This window comes from Scyliorhinus torazame, chromosome 8 (genome assembly GCF_047496885.1).
Source record: "Scyliorhinus torazame isolate Kashiwa2021f chromosome 8, sScyTor2.1, whole genome shotgun sequence".
Taxonomy (NCBI): Eukaryota; Metazoa; Chordata; class Chondrichthyes; order Carcharhiniformes; family Scyliorhinidae; genus Scyliorhinus; species Scyliorhinus torazame.
The window spans coordinates 156,901,393-156,921,811 of record NC_092714.1 but is presented as its reverse complement, the minus strand read 5'-3'; the positions used below and the strand labels follow the sequence as shown (position 1 = coordinate 156,921,811).

Here is a 20,419-nt window from a genome sequence, read left to right as displayed (position 1 = left end):
ATTAGCAAGATCCTTTGCCGAGCTACTAGGGACGCAAAGGCCAGAATGCCGGCCTCTTTCGCCTCCTGCACTCCCGGTTCGTCCACTACTCCAAATATTGCTAGCCCCCAGCTTTGCTTGACCCGGGCTTTCACCACCTTGGATATTGTTCCCCGCCATTCCTCTCCAGAACCCCTCCAGTGCCGGGCATGACCAAAACATATGGACATGGTTCGCCGGACTTCCTGAGCACCTCCCACATCTGTCCTCTACTCCAAAGAACCTACTCAGCCTTGCCCCCGTCAAGTGCGCTCTGTGAACCACCTTAAATTGTATCAGGCTAAGCCTGGCACACGAGGAAGAGGAATTAACCCTACCTAAGGCATCAGCCCATAGCCCCTCCTCAATCTCCTCCCCCAGCTCCTCCTCCCATTTACCCTTCAGCTCCTCTACCAACCCCTCTTCTTTCATCTCCTGGTATATTGCCGACACCTTGCCCTCTCCCACCCATACACCCGAGATCACCCTGTCTTGAATTTCCTGTACCGGGAGCAACGGGAATTCCCTCACCTGCTGCCTCACAAACGTCCTCACCTGCATGTATCTGAAAGCATTTCCCGGGGGTAGCCCAAACCTCTCCTCTAGTGCCCCTAGGCTCGCAAACGTCCCATCAATGAACAGGTCCCCCATTCTTCTAATCCCCGCCCGATGCCAGCTCTGAAACCCCCCGTCCATCCTCCACGGGACAAACCGGTGGTTACCCCTAATCGGGGACCACACCGAGGCTCCCATTGCACCCCTGTGCCGTCTCCACTGGCCCCAGATCTTTAGCGTTGCCGCCACCACCGGACTCATGGTGTACCTTGACGGCGAGAGCGGCAGCGGTGCCGTCACCAGCGCCCCCAGGCTCGTTCCTTTGCAGGACGCCATCTCCAACCTTTTCCATGCCGCCCCCTCTCCCTCCATCACCCACTTACGGATCATCGCCACATTTGCTGCCCAGTAGTAGCTCCCCAGATTCAGCAGCGCCAGCCCTCATCGGTCCCTACTGCGCTCCAAAAACCCTCTCCTTACCCTCGGGGTCTTATTCGCCCACACAAACCCCAGAATGCTCCTGCCTACCCTCTTAAAAAAGGCCTTTGTGATCATGATGGGAAGGCACTGAAACACAAAGAGAAACTTCGGAAGGACCACCAATTTGACCGACTGCACTCTACCCGCTAGCGAGAGCGGTAACATGTCCCATCTTTTGAAATCCTCCTCCATCTGCTCCACCAATCTCGTCAGATTCAGTTTATGTAGGGCCCCCCAACTCCTGGCTATCTGGATCCCCAGGTACCGAAAACTCCCCTCCGCCCTCCTCAGCGGTAGGTCCCCTATCCCTCTTTCTTGGTCCCCTGCCTGTAATACAAAGAGCTCACTCTTCCCTACATTAAGCTTATGGCCCGAAAAATCCCCAAACTCCCTTAGAGTCTGCATGACCTCCACCATCCCCTCCACTGGATCCGCCACATACAGCAACAGGTCATCCGCATAAATCGACACTCGATGCTCCTCTCCCCCTCGGACCACCCCCTCCATTTCCTAGACTCCCTTAACGATATGGCCAAGGGTTCAGGTGCTAATGCAAACAACAGGGGGGACAGGGGGCACTGCCTCGTCCCACGGTACAGACGAAAATACTCCGACCTCCGCCAATTCGTAACCACACTCGCCACCGGGGCTCTGTAAAGGAGCTTAACCCAACTAATAAACCCTCCCCCGAACCCAAACCTACGCAGCACTTCCCAGAGGTACTCACACTCTACTCGGTCAAAGGCCTTCTCCGCGTCCATAGCTGCCACTATCTCCGCCTCTCCCTGCACCAATGGCATCATTATCACGTTTAGGAGCTGCCGCACATTGGTGTTTAGCTGCCTGACCTTTACAAAACCCGTCTGGTCCTCGTTAATCACCCCCGGGACACAGTCCTCGATCCTCGTAGCCAGCACTTTTGCCAGCAACTTAGCATCCACGTTGAGGAGAGAGATCGGCCTGTACGATCCACATTGCAGTGGGTCCTTGTCCCGCTTCAGGATCAAAGAAATCGTCGCCTCCGACATTGTCGGGGGCAGGATCCCTCCCTCCCTTGCCTCATTAAAAGTCCTCACTAGCAGCGGGGCCAACAGGTCTACGTACTTCCTGTAGAACTCAACCGTGAACCCGTCCGGTCCCAGGGCCTTCCCTGCCTGCATACTCCCCAAACCCTTGCTCAGCTCCTCCAACCCAATTGGTGCCCCCAAACCAGCCACCTCTTGCTCCTCCACCCTCGGGAATCTCAGTTGGTCTAGGAATCGTCTCATCCCCTCTTCCCCCGCTGGGGGCTGGGATCTGTACAGCTCCTCACAGAAGGCCTTGAATGCCTCATTTATTTTCATCGCACTACGCACCATAGCTCCCCTTCCATCCTTGACTCCACCTATTTCCCTCGCTGCCATCCTCTTACGGAGCTGGTGTGCCAGCATCCGACTCGCCTCCTCCCCATACTCGTACGTCGCCCCCTGCACTTTCCTCCACTGTGCCTCTGCCTTCCCTGTGGTCAACAGGTCAAACTCCGTCTGGAGACGTCGCCTTTCCCCAAGTAATCTTTCCTCCGGGGCCTCTGCGTATCTCCTGTCCACTCTTAAAATCTCCCCCACAAACCTCTCCCTTTCCATGCCCTCTATCTTCTCCCTATGAACCCTGATGGAGATTAGCTCTCCCCTGATCACCGCCTTCAACGCGTCCCATACCACCCCCACCCGCAGCTCCCCGTTGTCGTTGACCTCCAAGTACCTTTCGATGCACCCCCTCACCCTCCCACACACCACCTCATCTGCCAGCAGTTCCACATCCAACCGCCACAGCGGGCGTTGGTCCCTCTCCTCTCCCAACTCCAGTTCCACCCAGTGCGGGGCGTGATCTGAAATGGCTATGGCCGAATACTCCGTTCCCTCCACTTTCGGGATGAGCGCCCTGCCCAGAACAAAAAAATCTATCCGGGAGTAGGCTTTGTGCACGTGGGAGAAAAAAGAAAATTCCCTGGCCTGCGGCCTTGCAAACCGCCATGGGTCCACTCCCCCCATCTGATCCATAAAACCCCCTAAGTACCTTGGCTGCCGCCGGCCTCTTTCCGGTCCTAGATCTGGAGCGATCCAGTGCTGGGTCCAACACCGTATTAAAATCCCCACCCATTATCAAGCTTCCTACCTCCAGGTCCGGAATGCGCCCCAACATGCGCTTCATGAATCCGGCATCATCCCAGTTCGGGGCGTATACGTTTACCAACACCACCCACGTCCCCTGCAACTTACCGCTCACCATCACATATCGACCTCCGTTGTCCACTATGATATTCTTGGCCTCAAATGACACCCGCTTCCCCACCAGTATTGCCACCCCTCTGTTCTTCGCGTCCAGCCCCGAATGGAATACCTGTCCTACCCACCCCTTTCTTAACCTGACCTGGTCCGCCACCTTCAAATGTGTCTCCTGGAGCATGACCACGTCTGCCTTCAGTCCCTTTAAGTGCGCGAACACTCGAGCCCTCCTCACCGGCCCGTTCAGGCCCCTCACATTCCACGTTATCAGCCGGATAATGGTGCTGATCCTTGTATGTGACCCACAGTCGCGCTGGCTGCAGCATTCCGAATCTCACTCCTTTCCCGGTGCAACACCGCCTTGGCCCGGTTGAAACCCGCTCTCTTTGCAACCTCCGTGCTCCAGTCCGGGTATATTCGGATCTCCGCAATCTCCCAGCTGCTGCTCCGCTCTTTCTTGGCCCATTTCAAGACCCTCTCTCTGTCCGTGAAACGGTGAACATAGAACATAGAAAAATACAGCACAGAACAGGCCCTTCGGCCCACGATGTTGTGCCGAACCTTTGTCCTAGATTAATCATAGATTATCATTGAATTTACAGTGCAGAAGGAGGCCATTTGGCCCTTTGAGTCTGCACCGGCTCTTGGAAAGAGCACCCTACCCAAACTCAACACCTCCACCCAACACCAAGGGCAATTTTGGACACTAAGGGCAATTTATCATGGCCAATCCACCTAACCTGCACATCTTTGGACTGTGGGAGGAAACCGGAGCACCCGGAGGAAACCCACGCAGACACGGGGAGGATGTGCAGACTCCGCACAGACAGTGATCCAAGCCGGAATCGAACCTGGGACCCTGGAGCTGTGAAGCAATTGTGCTATCCACAATGCTACCGTGCTGCCCTTAAGAACAAATAAATCTACACTATATAATTTTACCGTAATTCATGCACCTATCCAATAGCTGCTTGAAGGTCCCTAATGTTTCTGACTCAACTACTTCCACAGGTAGTGCATTCCATGCCCCCACTACTCTCTGGGTAAAGAACCTACCTCTGATATCCCTCCTATATCTTCCACCTTTCACCTTAAATTTATGTCCCCTTGTAATGGTTTGTTCCACCCGGGGAAGACGTCTCTGACTGTCTACTCTATCTATTCCCCTGATCATCTTATAAACCGCTATCAAGTCGCCCCTTATCCTTCTCCGTTCTAATGAGAAAAGGCCTAGCACCCTCAACCTTTCCTCGTAAGACCTACTCTCCATTCCAGGCAACATCCTGGTAAATCTCCTTTGCACCTTTTCCAAAGCTTCCACATCCTTCCTAAAATGAGGCGACCAGAACTGTACACAGTACTCCAAATGTGGCCTTACCAAAGTTTTGTACAGCTGCATCATCACCTCACGGCTCTTAAATTCAATCCCTCTGTTCATGAACGCGAGCACACCATAGGCCTTCTTCACAGCTCTATCCACTTGAGTGGCAACTTTCAAAGATGTATGAACATAGACCCCAAGATCGCTCTGCTCCTCCATATTGCCAAGAACTCTACCGTTAACCCTCTATTCCGCATTCATATTTGTCCTTCCAAAATGGACAACCTCACACTTTTCAGGGTTTTTAAAAATATATATATTTTATTAAAGTTTTCAAACACAATTTTTTCCCTTACAAATCAGAAAAAAAAAATACAAGTAACATGATAACTACAATATAACATTGTGTAACTAACATGGTAAACTAACCAAATAACACAAAGTAATACTCCCCCCGTCCCCTCTCCCCCTCCAAAAACCCAAACAATTTACCCCCCCCCCCCCCCCCCCCCCCCCGGGTTGCTGCTGCTGGTCATCTATCTTCCCTCTAACGTTCCGCTAGGTAGTCGAGGAACGGTTGCCACCGCCTGGTGAACCCTTGAGCCGATCCTCTCAGCGGAAACTTCATCTGCTCCAGTTTTATGAACCCCGCCATATCGTTTATCCAGGCCTCCAGTCCGGGGGGTTTCGCTTCCTTCCACATGAGTAAAATCCTACGCCGGGCTACTAGGGACGCAAAGGCCACGACATCGGCCTCTTTCGCCTCCTGCACTCCCGGCTCATCCGCAACTCCAAATAAAGCTAACCCCCCAGCCTGGTTTGACACACTTTTCAGGGTTAAACTCCATCTGCCACTTCTCAGCCCAGCTCTGCATCCTATCTATGTCTCTTTGCAGCCGACAACAGCCCTCCTTACTATCCACAACACCACCAATCTTCATATCGTCTGCAAATTTACTGACCCACCCTTCAACTCCCTCATCCAAGTCATTAATGAAAATCACAAACAGCAGAAGACCCAGAACTGATCCCTGCGGTACGCCACTGGTAACTGGGATCCAGGCTGAATATTTGCCATCCACCACCACTCTCTGACTTCTATCGGTTAGCCAGTTGGTTATCCAACTGGCCAAATTTCCCACTATCCAATGCCTCCTTACTTTCTGCAGAAGCCTACCATGGGGAACCTTATCAAATGCCTTACGAAAATCCATGTACACTACATCCACTGCTTTACCTTCATCCACATGCTTGGTCACCTCCTCAAAGAATTCAATAAGACTTGTAAGGTAAGACCTACCCCTCACAAATCCGTGCTGACTATCCCTAATCAAGCAGTGTCTTTCCAGATGCTCAGAAATCCTATCCTTCAGTAGCCTTTCCATTACTTTGCCTACCACCGAAGTACGACTAACTGGCCTGTAATTGCCAGGGTTATCCCTAGTCCCTTTTTGAACAGGGGCACGACATTCGCCACTCTCCAATCCCCTGGTACCACCCCTGTTGACAGTGAGGACGAAAAGATCATTGCCAACGGCTCTGCAATTTCATCTCTTGCTTCCCATAGAATCCTTGGATATATCCCGTCAGGCCCGGGGGACTTGTCTATCCTCAAGTTTTTCAAAATGCCCAACACATCTTCCTTCCTAACAAGTATTTCCTCGAGCTTACCAATCTGTTTCACACTGTCCTCTCCAACAATATCGCCCCTCTCATTTGTAAATACAGAAGAAAAGTACTCGTTCAAGACCTCTCCTATCTCTTCAGACTCAATACACAATCTCCCACTATTGTCCTTGATCGGACCTACCCTCGCTCTAGTCATTCTCATATTTCTCACAGATGTGTAAAAGGCCTTGGGGTTTTCCTTGATCCTACCCGCCAAAGATTGTTCATGCCCTCTCTTAGCTCTCCTAATCCCTTTCTTCAGTTCCCTCCTGGCTATCTTGTATCCCTCCAATGCCCTGTCTGAACCTTGTTTCCTCAGCCTTACATAAGTCTCCTTTTTCCTCTTAACAAGACATTCAACCTCTCTTGTCAACTATGGTTCCCTTACTCGACCATCTCTTCCCTGCCTGACAGGGACATACATATCAAGGACACGTAGTACCTGTTCCTTGAACAAGTTCCACATTTCACTTGTGTCCTTCCCTGACAGCCTATGTTCCCATCTTATGCACTTCAATTCTTGTCTGACAACATCGTATTTACCCTTCCCCCAATTGTAAACCTTGCCCTGTTGCACGCACCTATCCCTCTCCATTACTAAAGTAAAAGTCACAGAATTGTGGTCACTATCTCCAAAATGCTCCCCTACTAACAAATCTATCACTTGCCCTGGTTCATTACCAAGTACTAAATCCAATATTGCCCCTCCTCTGGTCGGACAATCTACATACTGTGTTAGAAAAGCTTCCTGGACACACTGCACAAACACCACCCCATCCAAGCTATTTGATCTAAAGAGTTTCCACTCAATATTTGGGAAGTTAAAGTCACCCATGACTACTACCCTGTGACTTCTGCACCTTTCCAAAATCTGTTTCCCAATCCGTTCCTCCACAGCTCTGCTACTATTGGGGGGCCTATAGAAAACTCCTAACAAGGTGACTGCTCCTTTCCTATTTCTGACCACCTCACCACAATCGCCCTTGATGGCTCCTTAGCCTTGGGCCTCCTCGCCAGCATCCGGTGTGCCCCATCCAGCTCCAAGGCCTCGACTCGAGCATCGTGCTCGCATATGCCCCGGCATCGGCCCCCTCCACTCCTTCAGGGAGACCCAGGATCCAAAGATTCTTTCTCCTCGACCTGTTCTCCAGGTCTTCGAATCTTCCCGCCCACCTCTTGTGCAGCGCCTCGTGCTCCTCCACTCTCACCGCCAGGCCCAAGATCTCGTCCTCGTTCTCATTGACTTTTTTCTGCACCTCCTGGATCTTTACCTCATTGGCCTTCTGGGTCATCCCTAGTCCTTCAATCGCCGACAGCATAGGCGCCAGCATCTCCTTCCGCAGCTCCTCGAAGCAGCGCTTGATGAACTGTTGCAGCTCCGGCCCGCATTCCACTTTGTCCCCGGCCGCCGCCATTTTGTTTTTCTTCCCTCGCTTCTCCCGCTGCTCCAGTGCCGCTTTTTTGGCCGTTTCACTTCTGGTCCGGTCCATAACCAGTGAAGGGGGACCTCACACTTACCTTCCCACATGGAACGTCTTCGAAAAATTCCCGTTGGGGCTCCTCTAGAGAGCCCGAACGTCCGTAATAGCGGGAGCTGCCGAATCGTGCGGCTTAGCTCCGCATCGCCGCAACCGGAAGTCCAATTCTATGAATAGTTGACAGGCACAGACTGCAGGCCACTTTCCCGTACCTGGACAATGTCACCATCTGCGGCCAAGATCAGCAGGACCATGACGCCAACCGTGCCAAATTTCTCCACACCGCCACTCTCCTCAACCTACGTATAACAAGGAGAAGTGCGTGTTCAGCACGAACCGCTTAGCCATCCTTAGCTATGTGGTCCAGAACGGAGTTCTGGGGCCCGGCCCATTCGCATGCGCCCCCTCATGGAACTCCCACTGCCCCAAGGCCCTCAAACATTGCCTGGGGTCCTTTTCGTATTATGCCCAGTGGGTCCCAAACTATGCAGACAAGGCCCACCCACTCATTCAATCCACTGTTTTTCCTCTGACGGCCGTGGCTCACCAGGCCTTTAACCGTATCAAGGCCAACATCGCCAAGGCCACGATGCACGCGGTCGACGAGACGCTCCCCTTCCAAGTCGAGAGTGATGCATCAGACGTTGCTCTGGCCGTCACCCTCAACCAGGCAGGCAGGCCCGTGGCATTCTTTTCCCACACCCTCCATGCCTCCGAAATTCGGCACTCCGTCCAAAAGGAGGCCCAAGCCATCGTTGAAGCTGTGCGGCATTGGAGGCATTACTTGGCCGGCAGGAGATTCACTCTCCTCACTGACCAACGGTCGGTTGCCTTCATGTTCAATAACACACAGCGGGGCAAGATCAAAAATGATAAAATCTTGAGGTGGAGGATCGAGCTCCCCACCTACAATTACAAAATTTTGTATCATCCCGGTAAGCTCAACGAGCCCCCCGATGCCCTATCCCAAGGTGCATGTGCCAGCGCACAAGTGGACAACTTCTGTCACCCAGGGGTCACAGGTTTTTACCATTTCATCTTGGCCCGCAACCTGCCCTACTCCATCGAGGAAGTCAGGGCGATCACCAGAGACTGCCAGGTCTGTGCGGAGTGCAAACCGCACTTCTACCGGCCAGACCGTGCGCGCCTGGTGAAGGCCTCCCACCCCTTTGAACGCCTCAGCGTGGACTTCAAAGGGCCCCTCCCCTCCACCGACCGCAACACGTACTTTCTCAGTGTGGGCGATGAATATTCCCTATTCCCCTTTGCCGTCCCACGCCCCAACATGACGTCTGCCACCGTGATCAAAGCCCTCAACACCATCTCTGCTCTGTTCAGCTTCCCCGCCTACGTCCACAGCGACCGGGGATCCTCATTCATGAGCGATAAGCTGCGCCAGTACCTGCTCAACAGGGGCATTGCCTCGAGCAGGACGACCAGCTACAACCCCAGGGGAAACGGGCAGGTGGAGAGGGAGAATGGGACAGTCTTGAGGGCCGTCCAGCTGGCCCTACGGTCCAGAGATCTCCTGGCCTCCCGCTGGCAGGAGGTCTTCCACGACGCACTTCACTCCATTCGGTCACTCCTGTGCACTGCGACTAATGAAACCCCCCATGAACGTCTCTTTGCCTTCCCCAGGAAGTCCACCTCCGGGGTTTCACTCCTGACATGGCTGGCAGCTCCGGGACCTGTTCTCCTCCGTAGACACGTTCGACTCCACAAGGCGGACCCGTTGGTTGAGAGGGTGCAGCTACTTCACGCTAACCCGCAGTACGCCTACGTAGCGGACCCCGACGGCCGCCAAGAAACAGTCTCCCTCAGAGACCTGGCACCAGCTGGTTCCACACACAGTCTCCCCCTGGACTCCTTTAGCTCATCGAGATGGCTGAAAGATTATCTCCATGACAATTAAATTGTCTGGGTCACTAATATCCTTTTGGAAAGGAAATCTGTTGTCTTTATCTGGTCTGGCCTACATGTGACTCCAGACCCACAGCAGAGTGGTTAGCTGACACAGTCAGCAATGCCCACCTCCCATGAAAGGCTGTTTAAAAAGTGTTGAATGGCGCACATTAAATGCCTGAGTTGCCTCCACACTTTTCTACCGAGATTCTGCCCGTTGATTAGGGAATCTCCTGAGGACATTTCCCACAAATTGCCCTTTCCAGTAATGGAAGACAATGAGTGAGTTTTTATTGAGCTCTTTACAGTTAAAAGCTAGAATTCCTCCCTGGATCCTAATGAAGTTTCTGCAGGGGCTGGAGGACCCTGCAGCAAGTATACTATCCCATATTTAGACATTTAGAAAACTGCCTATATCCCCACTGATATGAATAATTTGCTACTGAAAGCCAGGTTCCATGCGTGATCCTGTAGTAACTTGCTTCCATGTGACCTCCAGGCTGTCCACATGCTTGTTTGGGTTTTAGGCAATGATGGCTGTCGTATTGTATTTGAATGTGGTCATCATTTTATTTCAAAGTAATGCTTTTTGCAGGGGCGTTGTCCAAAGTGGAATGGACAGAGTCCCCAGTTGTGCTGGAATCTATGATGGAGGAATCAAGGGTTGGATAAAATGGACAAGTGTTGTAGCTGTCTCCAGTATAATCTATCTAACACGGCATCCAGCAGTACCATTGCATCTGAATTGATTTGATTTATTGTCACATGTACCGAAGTACAGTGAAAAGTATTTTTCTGTGGCCGAGGGAACGTACACAGTACGTACATAGTAGACAAAAAGAATAATCGACAGAGTACATTGACAAATGGTGCATCGACAAGCAGTGATTGGTTACAGTGCGGAACAAGGGGCCAAACAAAGCAAATACATGAGCAAGAGCAGCATAGGGCGTCGTGAATAGTGTTCTTACAGGGAACAGATCAGTCCGAGGGGGAGTCGTTGAGGAGTCTTGTAGCTGTAGGGAAGAAGCTGTTCCTATGTTTGGATGTGCAGGTCTTCAGACGTCTGTACCTTCTGCCTGATGGAAGGGTTTGAAAGAAGGCAATGCCTGGGTGGAAGGGAATGCTGATGATGCTGTCAATTTCTCAACACTGACTCTGGTTCAGTGAATAAAGGGATTACAACTGCACTTGAGCAGCTTGCCCATTTTGGAAAAGTTGAGTTTGTTAACAAAATGGTTCTGTTTCTATCTGTCCTGCAGTCTCACTCACCATTGCTACAAAGCAACAGCTGCAGCAACATCCTACCTCACAACCTGACAGCGTCTGTTAAAGAGTTGGATATTAGAAGGCTGCAAGGGCACAAAGGTATGTAAGATCCATGACCTTCTAAATTTATATAATTTTACATATGTTCATATGACCACTGATGGATGTGATATTACTAAAGAGAAAATGCTGGAAAATCACAGCAGGTCTGGCAACGTCTATAGGGAGAGAAAAGAGATAACGTTTCGAGTCCAGGAGAACCTTTGTCAAAGCCCCAATATTACTGTGCTGTGTGTGATATTACTGCTCACTGTGCTGTGTGTGATATTACTGCTCACTGTGCTGTGTGTGATATTACTGCTCACTGTGCTGTGTGTGATATTACTGCTCACTGTGCTGTGTGTGATATTAATGCTCACTGCTGTGTGTGATATTACTGCTCACTGTGCTGTGTGTGATATTACTGCTCACTGTGCTGTGTGTGATATTACTGCTCACTGCTGTGTGTGATATTACTGCTCACTGTGCTGTGTGTGATATTACTGCTCACTGTGCTGTGTGCGATATTACTGCTCACTGTGCTGTGTGTGATATTACTGCTCACTGTGCTGTGTGTGATATTACTGCTCACTGTGCTGTGTGTGATATTACTGCTCACTGCTGTGTGTGATATTACTGCTCACTGTGCTGTGTGTGATATTACTGCTCACTGTGCTGTGTGTGATATTACTGCTCACTGCTGTGTGTGATATTACTGTTCACTGTGCTGTGTGTGATATTACTGTTCACTGTGCTGTGTGTGATATCACTGCTCACTGCTGTGTGTGATATTACTGTTCACTGTGCTGTACGTGATATTACTGCTCACTGCTGTGTGTGATATCACTGTTCACTGTGCTGTACGTGATATTACTGTTCACTGTGCTGTATGTGATATCACTGCTCACTGTGCTGTGTGTGATATTACTGCTCACTGTGCTGTGTGATATTACTGCTCATTGTGGTGTGTGTGATATCACTGCTCACTGTGCTGTGTGTGATATTACTGCTAACTGTGCTGTGTGTGATATTACTGCTCACTGCTGTGTGTGATATTACTGTTCACTGCTGTGTGTGATATTACTGTTCTCTGTGCTGTGTGTGATATTACTGTTCACTGTGGTGTGTGTGATATCACTGCACACTGTGCTGTGTGTGATATTACTGCTCACTGTGCTGTGTGTGATATTACTGCTCACTGTGCTGTGTGTGATATTACTGCTCACTGTGCTGTGTGTGATATTACTGCTCACTGTGCTGTACGTGATATTACTGGTCACAGTGCTGTGTGTGATATTACTGCTCACTGCTGTGTGTGATATTACTGTTCACTGTGCGGTGTGTGATATTACTGCTCACTGTGCTGTGTGTGATATTACTGCTCACTGTGCTGTGTGTGATATTACTGCTCACTGTGCTGTGTGTGATATTACTGCTCACTGTGCTGTACGTGATATTACTGGTCACAGTGCTGTGTGTGATATTACTGCTCACTGTGCTGTGTGCGATATTACTGCTCACTGCTGTGTGATATCACTGGTCTCTGTGCTGTGTGATATCACTGGTCTCTGTGGTGTGTGTGATATTACTGTTCACTGCTGTGTGTGATATCACTGCTCACTGTGCTGTGTGTGATATTACTGCTCACTGTGCTGTGTGTGTGATATCACTGGTCTCTGCTGTGTGTGATATCATTAGTCACTGTGCTGTGTGTGATATCACTGGTCTCTGTGCTGTGTGATATCACTGGTCTCTGTGGTGTGTGTGATATCACTGGTCACTGCTGTGTGTGATATTACTGCTCACTGCTGTGTGTGTGATATTAATGCTCACTGCTGTGTGTGATATTACTGGTCACTGCTGTGTGTGATATCGCTGTTCAATGTGCTGTGTGTGTTATTACTGTTCGCTGTGCAGTGTGTGATATTACTGCTGACTGCTGTGTGTGATATCACTGCTCACTGCTGTGTGTGATATTACTGCTCACAGTGCTGTGTGTGATATCACTGCTCACTGTGCTGTGTGTGTTATTACTGTTCACTGTGCTGTGTGTGATATCACTGCTCAATGTGCTGTGTGTGATATCACTGCACACTGTGCTGTGTGTGATATTACTGTTCACTGTGCTGTGTGTGATATCACTGCTCAATGTGCTGTGTGTGATATCACTGCTAACTGTGCAGTGTGTGATATTACTGCTCACTGTGCTGTGTGTGATATTACTGCTCACTGTGCTGTGTGTGATATCACTGCTCACTGTGCTGTGTGTGATATTACTGCTCAACCCTGCTGTGTGTGATATTACTGCTCACAGTGCTGTGTGTGATATTACTGTTCACAGTGCTGTGTGTGATATTACTGCTCAATGTGCTGTGTGTGATATTACTGTTCACTGTGTGTGATATTACTGCTCACTGCTGTGTGTGATATCACTGCTCACAGTGCTGTGTGTGATATTACTACTCACTGCTGTGTGTGATATTACTGCTCACTGTGCTGTGTCTGGTATCACCGCTCACTGTGCTGTGTGTGATATCACTGCTCACTGTGCTGTGTGTGATATTACTGCTCACTGTGCTGTGTGTGGTATCACTGCTCACTGCTGTGTGTGATATTACTGGTCACTGTGCTGTGTGTGATATTACTGCTCACTGTGCTGTGTGTGATATTACTGCTCACTGTGCTGTGTGTGATATTACTGCTCACTGTGCTGTGTGTGGTATCACTGCTCAATGTGCTGTGTGTGATATCACTCCTCAATGTGCTGTGTGTGATATTACTGCTCACTGTGCTGTGTGTGATGTCACTGCTCACTGTGCTGTGTGTGATATTACTGCTCACTGTGCTGTGTGTGATATCACTGCTCAATGTGCTGTGTGTTATATTAGTGCTCACTGTGCTGTGTGTGATATTACTGTTCACTGTGCTGTATGTGATATTACTGCTCAATGTGCTGTGTGTGATATTACTGCTCAATGTGCTGTGTGTTATTACTGTTCTCTGTGCAGTGTGTGACATTACTGCTCACTATGGTGTGTGTGATATTACTGCTCACAGTGCTGTGTGTGATATCACTGCTCACTGTGCTGTGTGTGATATTACTGCTCACAGTGCTGTGTGTGATATCACTGCTCACTGTGCTATGTGTGATATCACTGCTCACTGTGCTGTGTGTGATATTACTGCTCACTGTGCTGTGTGTGATATTACTGCTCAATGTGCTGTGTGTGATATTACTGTTCACTGTGCTGTGTGTGATATTACTGCTCACTGTGCTGTGTGTGATATTACTGCTCACTGCTGTGTGTGATATTACTGCTCACAGTGCTGTGTGTGATATTACTGCTCAATGTGCTGTGTGTGATATTACTGCTCAATGTGCTGTGTGTGTTATTACTGTTCTCTGTGCAGTGTGTGACATTACTGTTCACTATGGTGTGTGTGATATTACTGCTCACAGTGCTGTGTGTGATATCACTGCTCACTGTGCTGTGTGTGATATTACTGCTCACAGTGCTATGTTTGATATCACTGCTCACTGTGCTATGTGTGATATCACTGCTCACTGTGCTGTGTGTGATATTACTGCTCACTGCTGTGTGTGATATTATTGCTCAATGTGCTGTGTGTGATATTACTGTTCACTGTGCTGTGTGTGATATTACTGTTCACTGTGCTGTGTGTGATATTACTGCTCACTGTGCTGTGTGTGATATTACTGGTCACTGTGCTGTGTGTGATATTACTGCTCACTGCTGTGTGTGATATTACTGCTCACTGTGCTGTGTGTGATATTACTGTTCACTGTGCTGTGTGTGATATCACTGCTCACTGTGCTGTGTGTGATATTACTGCTCACTGTGCTGTGTGTGATATTACTGCTCAATGTGCTGTGTGTGATATTACTGCTCACTGTGCTGTGCGTGATATTACTGCTCAACCCTGCTGTGTGTGATATCACTGCTCAATATGCTGTGTGTGATATTAATGCTCACTGTGCTGTGTGTGATATTATTGTTGACTGTGCTGTATGTGATATTACTGCTCACAGTGCTGTGTGTGATATCACTGCTCAATGTGCTGTGTGTGATATTACTGCTCAATGTGCTGTGTGTGTTATTACTGTTCTCTGTGCAGTGTGTGGCATTACTGCTCACTATGGTGTGTGTGATATTACTGTTCACTGTGCTGTGTGTGATATCACTGCTCACTGTGCTGTGTGTGATATCACTGCTAACAGTGCTGTGTGTGATATCACTGCTCACTGTGCTATGTGTGATATCACTGCTCAATGTGCTGTGTGTGATATTACTGCTCACTGTGCTGTGTGTGATATTACTGCTCAATGTGCTGTGTGTGATATTACTGTTCACTGTGTGTGATATTACTGGTCACTGTGCTGTGTGTGATATTACTGGTCACTGTGCTGTGTGTGATATTACTGCTCAATGTGCTGTGTGTGATATTACTGTTCACTGTGTGTGATATTACTGCTCACTGTGCTGTGTGTGATATTACTGGTCACTGTGCTGTGTGTGATATTACTGGTCACTGTGCTGTGTGTGATATTACTGGTCACTGTGCTGTGTGTGATATTACTGGTCACTGTGCTGTGTGTGATATTACTGCTCACTGGGCTGTGTGTGATATTACTGCTCACTGGGCTGTGTGTGATATTAATGGTCACTGTTCTGTGTGTGATATTACTGCTCACTGCTGTGTGTGATATTACTGCTCACTGTGCTGTGTGTGATATTACTGGTCACTGTGCTGTGTGTGATATTACTGGTCACTGTGCTGTGTGTGATATTACTGCTCACTGCTGTGTGTGATATTACTGCTCACTGGGCTGTGTGTGATATTACTGCTCACTGGGCTGTGTGTGATATCACTGGTCACTGTGCTGTGTGTGATATTACTGCTCACTGTGCTGTGTGTGATATTACTGGTCACTGGGCTGTGTGTGATATCACTGGTCACTGTGCTGTGTGTGATATTACTGCTCACTGTGCTGTGTGTGATATTACTGGTCACTGTGCTGTGTGTGATATTACTGGTCACTGTGCTGTGTGTGATATTACTGCTCACTGTGCTGTGTGTGATATTACAGACTATTGAATATGTTTAAGGCAGAGACAGATGGATTCTTGACTAACAAAGGGGTGAAAGCTTATCGGGGCTGGGCGGGAATATGAAGTTGAGACATCAATCAGATCAACCGTGATCTTACTGAATGGCAGAGCAGGCTCATGTGGCCAAATGGACTTACTCACCCAAGTTTGTGTGCACTACTAATCTCATCCTGGGCGCTGTGTAGACACTGACTAAATGTCTGACTTTTCTCTTATCTGCAGGGAAATCAAGAAAAGGTAGGAATCCTGAATTGTTTCTTGGTTTATTTGTGTTTGAGACACTGGGTCTGTTCGCTGCTACAACTTTACTCTTACTCGATAAACTTAAAGGATAATATCGCCGTGCAGTAGAGGGAAAAAGAAAGATGTCTTTTGGAATTCAGAGCAGCTCGACAAGGTGGCACCATTTCCCCCCTCAGGGATTCCGTTGTGGAGGCAGTCCAAGCAGACAGTTTGTGAGCAACTGTGTATTTGTCCCATTGATCTCGTCTTCTAGTCGTTTGAAGGAGGTTCTTAAATCTGAAAACGTTGATGCTGCAAAACAACTATTAGTGATGTGCTGGTGGTGTCAGGCATCCACTGTGCCATGGTTACCTTCCAAGAGAGATTTGGTTTTGATGCACTGTGTGAGTGGCAGTGGCATGAGAGGATGTGAGTATTTTGATTGCCTCATTCCACAGAGTTCTGACTGTTAAAGAGAGCTCTGTGTCTTCGTCATATTGCACACCAGGGACCGGATTCTTCTACAGGTGACGCCGGCAGTGCAGATTGAAATTGTGTGCAGAATCGGGTGTCAGGCCGTAATCTATGTCCACGCTAGGTGCCAAACTGACCACTATGCTCCGACCCGCAGGTTAGCGGGAAGATGCTAATGCTAATTTAGAAAGCCGCCACCAGATTCTCCAGGGCCTCGCGATTCTCTGGTCCACTGGGCCGGAAATCACGTGGGCGGGGATTACTACAGGTATCACTAACGTTGTCCTGACGTGGTGGCCCTCATGGTGGATCTAAGGTGTAACTACTTAAGGACGTTGCCCCCAAAGTCCACCAGAGGGTACCCCGACAAAGCACTACCAGCCCACCCCTCCCCTACCGGACCACCCCCCCCTGCCCACCGAGTGTCCCTAAACAGGGGACCTCCCCCCCCCCCCCCCCCAGGGACCTCCTAACTAAAGGAATCCCCCACAGAGATCCCCTAAAATAGGAGACCATCCTCCCCCCCCCCCAGGAATCCCCTATATTGGGAGACCTCCCACAGAGCCCCTTCAGATCCTTTTGCAGCAAGCCATTCACTCATTTCTGATGGTGGGCTTCCACAAAACAGTTGTGAGTCTTGCTTTATTCATCTTGGTCACCTTAGTGCTGAAACCACAATGTTTACAATCATCGGCCATATTAAAGAGAGTTAAGTGCTGTCAGCTTCCAACTCAGCACTTCAAAACCACTCAAGCGTGAACGGGTGCGACTACAATTCACTTAACTCTCTTTGATGTGGTTGATGTTTGTAATCATCGTGGTTACAGCACTTAGAGTGACCACTATAATGAAGGGGTCCTGGGGGGAGGGGGTTTCCTTTAGTTAGGGGTCTCTGGCGGGGGGGGGGGCTGACCCCTTTAGTTAAGGGGTCCCTGTGGGGGCTCTCTCTATTTAGGTGGTTCCTGTGGGGGTTCTCCCTATTCAGGGGTCCCTTGGGGGGGGGGGGACAGATCGGATCATCCCCGTCCGTGGGGAAAGGTGGGGGACACACAGAAAATCCGCGGTGGAGGGGATCATTTGTGACGTGGAGGGGAGGGGGATGAAGGGAGGAGTCGGATGGGTGGCCTACTGCAGGACTTCACCATTGGGCCGCCCACTTATCCCTCATATTGCTCGCCATGCATAAATCTGCATATTGAGGGGTTCTGAATTGCTGACTGACCTGTGCTCCCGGCGGAAGCGCAAATCAGTAGCGATTCTTCTCTGGCGGGAGAACACAGTCGCCCATATGTATGCTGCAATATGTCAACCGTGACTCAGTTGCTCGCCTCTGATCAACAAGGTTCAGGGTTCCAATCATAACTCCAGTGCTTGAGAAGTCAAAACTGATGCTCCGGTTTAGTACTGAGGGAACATTGCCCTGTTGGAGGTGCCTACAAATGTATGTTTCTTCTAACAATCAATTTAAATAGTCAGTCGAGACTGATTTACACTCACTAGAAGTGACACATATTCATGCGCAAGGGGCCTGTATGTGTAAGCAAAAGGGATATGCTCTGGTATTGCTCTTTTTTTGAATTACCCAGGAGCTTGGGGAGCCTATAGTTTCCCAGTGCTTTCTCGATGGCATCCACTTGCCAACCAAGCAGCAGCTTTTTCTCCTGTAGTATAAATTATTGTAATTTGGTATTCTCACATTTGGCCTGATGAGTGTAAGATGAAAAACTTCAGCCACATGTCTATCTTTTCAACAATATTCAAATCGCAGAGTTTTTTTGCCAGAATGATTATGTACAAGATTGCCGAAAGGTAGAAATGCACTTTTGCAATATTGGAACTGTTATTCACTCCTTGTTTCTCTCTGAGACAACATCACTCTCTGAAGTAAAAATAAATAGGTAGCATAAAATGGACACCCCCATGAAACTGCCTCAGAAAATGCGATTCAATTAGTGACCTGGCCAGGTTTGAAATTGTTTGGAAAAACAAACAGGAATAAAATCGGAGCTAAATTTGATTTGTGAATCATTAATGAGGCAAATGAAAATCAGTAACTTTCTAAGTTGTTTGTTACTGTGAAAAGTTATGGCACAGACTGGATCAGCAGATACTCTTCAAATATTAAGAAGTCAGAATTTGTAGGTGTGTGAAGTATAGACCAGAGAATCCCTATGGTGCAGAAGGAGGCCATCCGGCATATCAGGTCTGCACTGACCCTCCAAAAGAGCACCTACCTAGGCCCATTCCCCCACCCTATCTCCGTTACCCTATCTAACCTGCACATCTCTGGACTGTGGGAGGAAACCGGAGCACCCGGAGGTAACCTACGCAGACATGGGAGTTGCAGACTCCCCACAGACAACGCAAGCCGGAATTGAACCTGGGTCCCTGGCACAGTGAAGCAGCAGTGCCACTGTGCTACCCTTACAGGGCTGGCTGAATAAATGTTTCTATTTTTGTTGCTGCAGTTGACATCCAGCAGAAGACAGTCATAGGGAAGAAGTTACTCGGTTCTAGAAAGCGATTTTTTGAAATGCCTTTCATTCGTGACATGGTTGAAGTTCATCTATTTGATTTAATTTTGTTTTGCAAATTCTCCAGGAGCATCCTCGAATTCCAAGGGGATTCGGAGAAAAGGTAAATGCCATGACCTGGAAAGAGTGGGATAGATTTTTGGATTCACCACATGGTCAGATAATGCTGTGGTTCTAAGACAGTTAGTGTCCAATGTTGGGTGGGATTCTGTAACATGTTACTTCATTACAGGTGGAGTTCTGTAAGGGAATGCTTATACGGGTGGAGCTGTGTAACATAATGCTGTATTACGGGTCGGGTTCTGTTACAGAATGCTGTATTATGGGTGGTGTTCTATAACAGAATGCTGTATTACAGGGAGGTTCTGAAATGGAATGTGGAATTATGGGTGGGCTTCTGTAACGAGGCGGATTCTGTAATGGAATGCTGTATTGTGGGTGGAGTTCTGTAATGGACTGTTATGTTATGCGTGGGGCTCTGTAATGGAGTGCTATATTATGAGTAATGTTCTGTAATAGAATGCTGTATTGCGGGTAGAGCTCTGTACCGGGATGTTGTATTATGGGTGGGGTTCTGTAACGGATTGTAGTATTACTGGTAATGTTCTGTGTCACGGGCGGTGTTCTGTAATGGAATGTTTTATTATGGGTGGGGTTCTGTAATGGAATGTTGTATTATGGGTCGGTTTCTGTAACTGAATGCTATGTTATGGTTGGGGTTTTGTAACAGAATGCTATGTTATGTTTGGCGGTTTGTAATGGAATGCTGTCTTATGTTTGGTGTTCTGTAATGGGATGCTGTATTAGGGTTGGGGGTCTGAAATAGGATGCTGTATTACTGGTGGGTTCTGTAATGGAAGGCTTTGTTGTGTGGAGAGTTCTGTAACCGAATGCTATATTATGTTTGGGGTTCTGTAACGGTATACTGTATTATGGGTGGGGTTCTAACTGAATGCTGTATTATGGATGGGGCTCTTTAACAGAATGCAGTATTACGGTTATTTTCCAAAATGGGATGCTGTATTACTGGTGGGATTCTGTAACAAAATTCTGTATTGCGGGT

The 20,419-nt window shown here is 48.8% G+C and overlaps 1 protein-coding gene across 3 annotated transcripts in view; it reads left to right on the top strand.

Moving 5' to 3' along the window:
• Positions 1–20,419, top strand: part of phldb2b (pleckstrin homology-like domain, family B, member 2b) — a 517,142-nt gene that overhangs the window by 431,749 nt on the left and 64,974 nt on the right. For all 3 annotated transcript variants that reach the window (XM_072514438.1, XM_072514437.1, XM_072514436.1), the window contains 3 exons: positions 10,949–11,054; positions 16,349–16,363; positions 19,424–19,459. In XM_072514438.1, the coding sequence (XP_072370539.1) occupies positions 10,949–11,054; positions 16,349–16,363; positions 19,424–19,459 (157 nt within the window). The remainder of the gene's footprint in view (positions 1–10,948; positions 11,055–16,348; positions 16,364–19,423; positions 19,460–20,419) is intronic.